General features: G+C 34.7%; 2 protein-coding genes across 2 annotated transcripts in view; both read left to right on the forward strand.

Annotated features, from left to right (window-relative positions):
- gramd1c (GRAM domain containing 1c) overlaps window positions 1-6,573 on the forward strand; it is a 12,180-nt gene extending 5,607 nt beyond the window's left edge. Inside the window, exons 8-15 of the mRNA XM_016544714.1 lie at window positions 1,825-1,943; window positions 3,113-3,255; window positions 3,372-3,475; window positions 4,853-5,023; window positions 5,227-5,296; window positions 5,925-6,044; window positions 6,115-6,220; window positions 6,456-6,573. Coding sequence (XP_016400200.1) covers window positions 1,825-1,943; window positions 3,113-3,255; window positions 3,372-3,475; window positions 4,853-5,023; window positions 5,227-5,296; window positions 5,925-6,044; window positions 6,115-6,220; window positions 6,456-6,524 — 902 coding nt within the window. The 3' untranslated portion in view covers window positions 6,525-6,573. The remainder of the gene's footprint in view (window positions 1-1,824; window positions 1,944-3,112; window positions 3,256-3,371; window positions 3,476-4,852; window positions 5,024-5,226; window positions 5,297-5,924; window positions 6,045-6,114; window positions 6,221-6,455) is intronic.
- Window positions 6,574-8,158: 1,585 nt separating this feature from the next.
- The window catches only part of LOC107733028 (palmitoyltransferase ZDHHC23-like), a 13,788-nt gene continuing 12,015 nt past the window's right edge, over window positions 8,159-9,931 (forward strand). The window contains exons 1-2 of the mRNA XM_016544540.1: window positions 8,159-8,441; window positions 9,345-9,521. Coding sequence (XP_016400026.1) covers window positions 9,385-9,521 — 137 coding nt within the window. The 5' untranslated portion in view covers window positions 8,159-8,441; window positions 9,345-9,384. The remainder of the gene's footprint in view (window positions 8,442-9,344; window positions 9,522-9,931) is intronic.

The following is a 9,931-nucleotide window of genomic DNA, read 5'->3' on the forward strand; positions in this document are numbered from 1 at the left end:
CAATTCAGAACCATCCTCAAGGACCCCCAGAACAAAATTGACTCATCCATGTATCATTTGTGTCTTTCTCTCGCCGTACTTTGATGTCATACACCGATCGATCTTCAAGTCGAACACATCTCTTTACTCTCGCGTGTCATGTGACCGAGTGTAATCGCAGCCGCTGCGATTGAAAAATCGCGTTTTTTCATATCGTGATATTATCGCAAATGCAATTAATCGTTCAGCCCTATAATAAAGCCTCACACCTTATTAATATCATGCTGGAAGCAAAATCTGATAGGTAGCTCTTTTCGCTATCGAATTATGCTACCATCTGTTTTAATGGGAGGTAGCAAAATCTGACAGGGTAGCACAAATCGCCAGAACACCGTCACAGTGGGCACGTGCGTCAGACAGACAGAAAAGAGAGACAATAAGTCTCTGAAATATCTGTTGTTGAAAGTTAAATCGAGGTTTAAAGGTAAACATGCATTGCGAGTATTTTATGAGTGTAGGAACTGTAAGGGGATAACAGCGTGTAGTTGTCTGAATATAAATATCAGACGCTTCATAACCGTCTATTACAGGATAAAGAAATGAGACGTGACTGTGATCAAAGTGAACGTGTTCCTGCAGAACATTAATCTTACCTATTGGTTACAACTGAGTTTGTGATTTTATTCGTCTTTATCATCTTTATTATTTTAATTTTTAATGCAAAGATTTAAACTATATACATATGTAACTATATACAATGCTTAAATTTATAAAAAAAAATGTATGTAAGGTTTTTAACAAATTATGGTTTGTGCCACTGCTGCTCTAAACTAACAGTACTGGTGATTACCAAAATCATTTTTTAGCTTTCTGTATTGGTTAGTCCTCCAATATGCATAAGCTCTTTAGTAACAGTAGTAGGCTATTTCTAATATAATTATTGCTGTTATCTATGAAAGAAAGGCAGAGAGCTTTATAGTGTTTTTTTCTTCAGATACCCAATTACAGTCAAAAAGTGCATAAACAATGCTAGCAAGAATGCAAGCTGTTATGAAGGGCATAGGAGGTCTTTTTTATGTGAATAAATACTATTTAGTTGTTGAAGCTTATTTGCCCAATAAATGACAATAACATTTTTTGATTTAAACAATTTTTTTGACGGATTCCTAAAATGTTTTTTCTCTTTATTATGGCAGGTGGTCTAATAAATTATTAAGCACTGTATGTTTTCATAGCATTCAGTTGGAACGTTTGTTTGAAGGACATTGGGCAGAATGTGGAATAGTGTGTTTTTTGTAAAAAAAACGAGAAAAAATAAATAAATAAATAATCGACCAACTAATCGATCATCAAAATAATTGTTAGTTGCAGCCCTAATTGTAAGTTAATTGCAAACAGGTCTAGCTCACCAACCAACACTGCATTTAAATGAGTTAGATGCTGGGTTATTGTACATTGGGCAGAATGTGGAATAGTGTGTTTTTTGTCAAAAAAAAAGAAAGAAAAAATAATCGTTAGTTGCAGGCCCTACTATTTATTAAAATGTTGAAAAATAGTAGTTTTTATTGATACATTTTTTATTTATTTTAACTTTTAGTTTTAGTCATTTTGTTGTTTTATCATTTTAATATTTATATTTACCTTTAATTTATATTTATTTTCAGTTATTGTCCAAGACAACATTTCTAAGTTTAAGTTTTTCATCTTGATTTATTTATTTATTTATTTCACTTACCAAAACAATGTTTTATAATATTGTAGTTTTAGTTAAAAATACCAACATTGGTTTTTGCGTTTATTGGTTTGCCATACTGTTTATAGTAACAAAAGTGTATTACCTGACAGGTGCAAGCTCTACCTCTTGGCAAAGGGAGGCATCTGGTGGTATGAAAAGGACTTTGAACTTCACCATCACCATTAGTAACCCCCTGATTGGCAAGTTTTCCACTGCCACAGAAACCCAGGTTAGAGTCACAACTTTGTCTTTGTTCCAAAAACTAGCGAATTGCACCACTGTTTGCTACCTATGCAGGAGATTCAAAAGTGACTTGTGATTTTTGTGTCAAACAAATTGTAAAAATTGTTGTACAAACTTATTGAAAGGCTGCGTTTCATTGGTTGCACTGTCAGCTAACATGCAGTATTTGGTTATGTCACATTTATATTTAGAGACTTGGTTAGCAGGAAGGAGCTGCAGTTGTGGATCACAAGTTTCTGTGAATTCTGAGGGGTGATGGGTCCTTCCTTTGATTATTTTTGTAATATTTGCACCTGTTGTTGCCACTTTTATCTTGCAAATCTGACAAATCGCTATGTCCAGTCCAGTCTAGTTGTCTGTGCTTTGTCAGTTGTTTTTGTGTGAAATTAAATCCATAAAACAATAAATTAGTTTGCCAGAACCATTTTAACTGAATTTCACATACATTCTGGCCTTTCAGCTCTTAGTCTGTGATGCAAAGAATAGTTAAAAAATATACCCACTGTTTTGTTTAAAACAGTTAATTAGGCAATAAACAGCTTTTGTTTCCATTTTATATTATGCAACAATTAACTTTTTTAACAATAAAATGTCTGGAGGCGTGCTGCAATTACAAATTCAGCTTCATCCAGTTATTTGATCTAATCGTGACTGTTTGAGCTAATTGGACTTTAAAGTTGATGCAATAATCATGTTTTTATGCAGTAATGACCTGCTTAATGACTGTGGCTACATTCATACAATGAATGTGTAGGATTGACTCTCAAATTGTCCTGTACATACAGCAGTGCACAGGATTGAATAATGTTGCATAATATCTATATGGACACGTAACCAAAGTCAATATAGCCTTGATTAATGCCTTTAAACATTGCTAGTAAATATTTAGATTTTGTCTGGTGTCTTTAAAGATTTCATTTTTATATTTGCAAATATATTTGTTTATGGTAATAGATATAAACAGTTATAGTCTTAAATATTTAAGGTAGTCACTTTGTCCAAAATTTAAAGGAGACTGTGTATTTCAATTTCAACTAAACTGAACAGAACCATATTTAGCAATCCAAACAGGACTGACATCTGTATTGTGCTGCTGTGTAAATTCATCCTGTGTATGTGGAATATTTTCTGATTTCTATTTCTTGTGTATTTTAGACACTATATAAAGAGTCGAGGGAGGGTCAGTACTACATGATAGATGCGGAGGTCTACACACATGATGTACCTTACCATGACTACTTCTACACTCAGAATCGCTACTGTATCATCCGCAACTCCAAGCACAAGTGCAGACTCAGGTGAGCGGTATCCTTATATCTGTACGTCTAGCCGCTTTCATTTTGACTATAGCACTGAAATCTCTTGATGTAAGAGCCATTTAGTAAATAGCTGAACTCATGATCTCTCTGTGCAGGATTTACACTGATGTCAAATACAAAAAGCACCCATGGGGTCTTGTTAAATCCTTTATCACAAAAAACTCCTGGAGTGGCCTAGAAGACTACTTCAGACACCTTGGTTGGTATAATGCATTTTATTTTTACTTTCCCTAACCCTCTATTTTCCCTCTTTACTCATTCGTTTAACTTCTTGTAGATTGTGCCCATTTTCTAGATGACTGAATGTCACTAATTATATCATGTCACTGTTCACTTCATAGGGTTCACAGGGTTATTATAGTTAGGCTATATATAGAATACAACTAAAACCATAAAAAAGTGTTAATAAAATAGAATTAAAATAGAATTAACTAAAATAAAATAAAATATAAAAACAACTTAAACTTTTTTGTGTTACTTCTAGTTCCCAAGTCAACATTTCTCATGTTCATTTAGTTTAACTTGATGTACTAAAATAATTAAAGCTAAAACTGAAATAAAAATGATAGACATATTTACAAAATAAATAAAAAAAGACAAAAACATACTAAAAATGTAACTAAAACTATAAAATTAAAATTAAAACAGAAAATAGAATATATAAACTCTTTAAAATTATTAATTAATATGAATAAAAACCTATAAAAGTACAAGTAGCACTGCTTTATAGTGGCCCAGTCTGCAATCCATTGCCTCGTCTGAGTCTATATATCCTTCGCTACAAATCAAAACAGAACAGCGTATAAAACACTTCAAAACAAAATAACAATATAAAGCTATAGTCCAAAACTAATATGGATCAATTAAAATGAGCAGAACTGCAGGCTCTGCTCAATGTTTTTCTTATCGACTGGGAAAAAAAACAAAAAAAAAACTTTAATTTGACCCTCTAACTCTAGCACTTTCTATTCTATTTTAATTCTACTTTATCTATATTTATCTTTTTTTTTTTTATATATAAAAAAACTAGCTATTTTTTCTATTCTACTTGTTTTTCTTTGTGTGTGTGTGTATATGTGTGTGTGTATAATATATATATTATATTATATACACACCTTGCTATGTGTACTGCGTTAGGCTAACCCGAGACTTGTCATTTGCACTTATATATTGTTGCTCTTTTGTTAGTTTTGACTGCTTTTATTGTCCTCATTTGTAAGTCGCTTTGGATAAAAGCGTCTGCTAAATGACTAAATGTAAATGTAATGTAAATGTAAATAGAAAGCTGGCTAATAGCTTCTCTACCATGGGATGTTGGATTAGGGAATTAAAAGGGTAATGAACATTAGTGACCTGATCAGAGTGTCTAGGGAGGGCTATTAGCAGCATGGATGTGTCCGTTTCCTATTGGTGAAATGCATCAGTTAGATCCGTTGCCTGCAAGGCCATTTAATTACTAAACTACAGGGGTGCCAAAAGCCAGATCCCTAATCGATCCACTGACCTTAAAATAACAACTCTGGACTCACAAATGAATGCATTTTTAATGATCTTCACCTCACAATGCACCTTCCAGAGGCAGAGCTGCTAGAAGAGGAGGCAGAGTTGACTCAAGGAAGCGGAGATGCTGGAAAGATGGGTGGTTTGCGGAGGAGGCGAAGAACTTACAGTCGCACCCTACAGGAACACATGAAGCCAGGGAAGCAGTACAGTGCAGACTTAGATCAGCAGAGAGACGACACCAGGGGTATAAATATATGTATAGTTTTAATCTCTGAATCCAATATCTCTGCTACTGGCCTTAAAATACTGATTAAACCACCAGAAATAGTTTTAATACCAATAAGATGTTTATTTTGTGGCCTATGCTTTTTAATATTTAAGCAAACATTGAAGACATTGTGTATTAGACTTATAACAATTAGACTTACATTGCATGTTACATTATAGGTGCCATGGATATAAAGAACACGCAACACAGATGGAACATCACTTCGATTGTGTTTGGGATGAGCTTAATGTAAGGCTTCATTCACACTATAAGGCCTGCTTCACACCTCATACACACAGTAAGCTTGGAGCTCTGACATTGACAGTGTTTCTGCTGCGTAACAGAACCACAAAAGATTCTAGGTTACAACATTGAGTTTTTCCTCTAATTACAACCTAAAATCATAAAATGGTTGTTAGTTGTTAGTTACTATTGATTTGCATGAGGAAGGTGAGCACATTTTCATTCAAATGGTAAATAATCTACACCAAACAGAATTGACTGCAAATTTTAGCAATAAACAATATGTTTTCAGTAAGATTTAATGAATGGAAAGTTGTTTGTTTGGAGCCTAGAATCCCGTAAACTTTCACTGTGTATTCCATACGTTGCTATTTTGCAAAAGATTGCGTTGATAAATGGATGAACAGTGCATGTTCTCCCTATTTTCTGCTGTGTTCAGTGTGCTGCAGTGGCAAAAATAGAAAATTTGCTGTGTGAACTCTCCAGCCTTTTAACATGGTTGCCAAAATAAATATGTGCAGCTTACATCTGCAGTTTGAAACATGGAAGAAAAACTGCCAGTTTTAACCATGATGATTTAGAATTACTTAAAAACCTAATGTGCTTATGAATGTCACATTGTTTTGCCTCTCAGTCTTTTTGTTCTGGTGGTTCTGAACTTGGGGCTGTTCTACAAACTTTGGGCCATGGAAGATGTCGCTCACCGTATGTATCTGAACACCAAGCACAGAATGAAGGAGAGAGTAGAGTCCAGGTAAAGGCTCTTTCACATTGTAAATTTTGTGAATTTTTATGAACAAAACTGACTTCATGTATTTATGTAGTTTGGCACCTGGCCAAGGGCCTAGACAGGGTATGCCACACAGAAGTCGAGAAGAAGCACATTTACTGAGGGCAGTACTGCAGGACTCCATTAACCTTCTAGAACAGGTATGTTTGGGTGTTCTATTAAACACACCCTGCAATGGCATGTAAATGCAAAACAAACTGGTTGTTCACCATTACACATCAGTGAGATGATCCTTCCTGTCTAATTTGGCAGTTCTTGACCAGAAAAAGTTGGTCTTATGTTGTTAGTCAAAACTATAGCTACATACGGTATCTCTATTGGCTGAGAAGTCTCTTATGTGATTGTTTATTTTTGCTGGTTCCTTCTCCTCCACAGCTACGCAGTTCTCTTGTGGTGCTTCAGCAGACCTTTCAGGTGTACAACAGATCCTCCTCTCAGCTTTAAATGGCATTGAGTTTGGTGACCTGACAACACAAGGGTTTTCTTCCCATAAGACTTGTCCTCGCTGAGGAGTGTTGCCATAGGTACCGTCACTCCAGGGCAGGCTCGTAGCCATGTTCATCGTCTCTGGGCTTTTTTGTTATGGTTGGATGTTTTTTTTATTTTTCAGTGCTGTTTTTGTCTTGGAGGGGATTTTTGCACTAGTACACTCAATTTCGCGAGTTTCCTCTTGGATTTACTAACTTGACCTTGAAGCTGAAGGAGAGAAGCAACAGTGCATTTTCTCATTCTTCAAATCTGATATTGCTGAAGTTAAACATTAAAGTAACAACAGTGTATCAGGTTGAAGCACAAGGGCTTCTCACAATCATGTCCTGAAATGCTTGATGCTAATTTGATGGAAACATTTTTTTTTCTGGACTGCAACAGAAGCCTTATAAAACTAAAAAGTTTCAGATGTAATGGATTCAGTGCAGTTGCACAGGGTCTTAAATTATAAAGGGGGCAATGCAGGCCCATTGCCTCTAGCTCACTTTAAAGATCTGCCTAACATTTAGTCATGTGGCATTTTTTGTCTTGATTTAGATAATGTTCTTGTCTTAAGATCCCTCTAAGAATTTGTAAATGATTGCACCTTAAAACCTTATTAAAGCAGGGATCACTAAAGACCAATGATTATGCTTATTGAAATTGATGAATGCTTGTAGGTTTTGAATGTTTATCAGGATTTTAATAATGTCTAATAGTACAAGTTTGTGTGAAGATGATAAAATATCTGAAGTTTACTGTAAAGGATGAGTGGTCATGTTTGATGTTTTAAATTGTTTACACCCTTGGTCTTTAAAATATCACTTTTGTTCAAATTTTAGGGACCGTATTGTCACTGTGAACTAAATTTGTGACACATTTATGTAAATTATTTACATTGGGAAAAGTGTGGTAATTTATCAGAAGAGAATGTGTAATCCTCAAGCATTTAATTCTTTCACAGAAAAATATGTAAGGGGTGGATGTGTATAGATGTCTATTTTTTTCTGCATAGATTGAACATTTTCTTCTGATTTTTTTTATATTAATAAAATTTCTTCGGAACCTATTTATAAATAAAATTACCATGGCATTACAATGTTCAATTTGTGAAACTTATGATTTTGAGATTTTCTGATGTTAACCTAGACATGAAACATCACAACATTGCTATTCATTGCTATACGTTATAACTATTCGTCCATAGGGTGTGACAACACGCCCCCGAAAGTGCTGTCTGGGTCTCTAAAATAGATAAATATTACTGAAAAAAAGTTCCAAGTTTTTAGGTTTTAAAAGGCTGCAGACGTGCATACACAGCCCTTAATGACGTCACGTGCACGTTCTGTCAAGGAACTTGAAATATGTTGCTTTTTGTGTTTGTCGAGAAGCACAAAAAAGATTGTTACTAATACATAGTTATTCTCTATTTTAACTCTTGCCATTTTCAATTCAATGTCCATTAAAGGCGAAAAAGTGAGAGAGAAAAATCTGACTCTGGAAGCATCTGGAAACGGTATTCTCTGTAACAAACCATGGCCATTAAGTAAAGTTTATAATCGGAGGAAATGAAAGGGTTATGAAGACATTCGCCGGTCACATCTACATCCACAGGGCGGTCAAACGCGCGTGCTGTGCGCTGTTGCTGTTTATGTTACGCGACTTCCTGGTGCTCTCTGTAGTAAACCTCGTAGATTTGGGCTGCTTTGTGTAGTTTTTCTTGGGCAACTGTAAGTAATTTATGTGGAGTAAATGATTAAGTAAGCTCTGGTAGAGCAGCTGGGTAAAAAGACTATTCCACTACCGAAAATGAGACTGACAGCTGACGCTCACACTGAAAGTACTCCCTGCTGCCCGAAAGGAACTATTTCTACAGTATGAATGTTTTGTACTGTAAGTATGAAACATCGCATGCCACATGTTACGTCTGACATTTCACTATCAGTTTATTTACATATTATCGTGATTACTTTTGTTATATGACGTGTTCTCAATGGTCGTCAATCAGAACCTCATTGCTTTTATCTATCTATCTATCTATCTATCTATCTATCTGGAGCCAGTATTTATTTATTTATTTATTTATATATACATAGTACATACATACATACCCAAGGTCATGGGTTCAATTCCTAGTGAATGCATGAACCGATAAAATGTAGGACTACATTGTATGCAATGTATGTTGCTTTGGATAAAAGCGTCTGACACGGAAATAAAATAAGTTTAATGTTTTTTAATATCTTATTTTATTTTAGATCATTTTTATTTTATTTTAAGTCATAAAAATGCCTTTTTATGCTTTTTGGTTGTATATAAATAATGCACAGGCCTGGATGCATTAATCTACTTTTAAACGGATTCCCAAACCATTTAACATAATGTTACTCAAGCATGTGCAAACTATAAACCATAGACACCACATATACAAGAAATTCTTCCAGATGCTGCATCCTCAGGGACATTGTCCCTTTACATAAGGGATATTCTAGGACAGTGGTTTTCAAACTTGTTCCTGGGGACCCACTGCTCTGCACATTTTGCATGTCTCCCTAATTTACACACCTGATTCAGATCATCAGCTCATTAGGAAAGAGCTCCATGAACTCAAATGAGTGTGTCAGATAAGGGAGATATGCAAAATGTGCAGAGCAGTGAGTCCCGAGGAACAGGATTGAAAACCACTGTTCTAGGATATGCCAGATGAATGACCAATACAGTATACAATGTATATTTTTGTCTACCCATTAGTCAGCCACATAAATCTAATAAACGTGCAATTTGGTTTCCTCACAGGAATGCAATATCTTCCCCATTTTATCGACTGATATCCATCATGACGAAGAGATCCCGTCAAACACTAGATCAGGATGATCCTCTGTGCTGTTGCGAGTACATCGATCGTCGTGGCGGACGCAATCACTTGGCAGCATGTTGCTGTGACTGTGAGGATTTAGATGAGGCTTGTGACAGGTGAGCACTTTGGATTCATAGATTACTGCTTAAATGATTAAATGATGAGTATGATTTTTTTCTACTACTTTATGACTTTCCTACTACTTGTTTCACTTCTGTTTAAGTTTTTATAACCATTTCTTACTATGTGTCAGTAAGTTTTTTAGCATGTGTGGTTGGCAGTGTTATTTTTTAGGATTACTGATAAACTGTCATTTGATCTGTATTATTTGTATTTGTTATTTATTTTAATTTGAGTTAAATTATGTCTGAATTTATTATGTCTGTATAGGTCTTTTGTTAAGTTTTAGTTTTATTTAATTTGAGTTATTTTACTACTTCAACAAACTAAATGGAAATTAAATAATATATATATTGAATTTATAAATGTGTATGTACATATACAGTATATATGTATGTGTGTGTGG

Source organism: Sinocyclocheilus rhinocerous, unplaced genomic scaffold (assembly GCF_001515625.1).
Source record: "Sinocyclocheilus rhinocerous isolate Xijiao unplaced genomic scaffold, SAMN03320098_v1.1 scaffold1245, whole genome shotgun sequence".
Taxonomy (NCBI): domain Eukaryota; kingdom Metazoa; phylum Chordata; class Actinopteri; order Cypriniformes; family Cyprinidae; genus Sinocyclocheilus; species Sinocyclocheilus rhinocerous.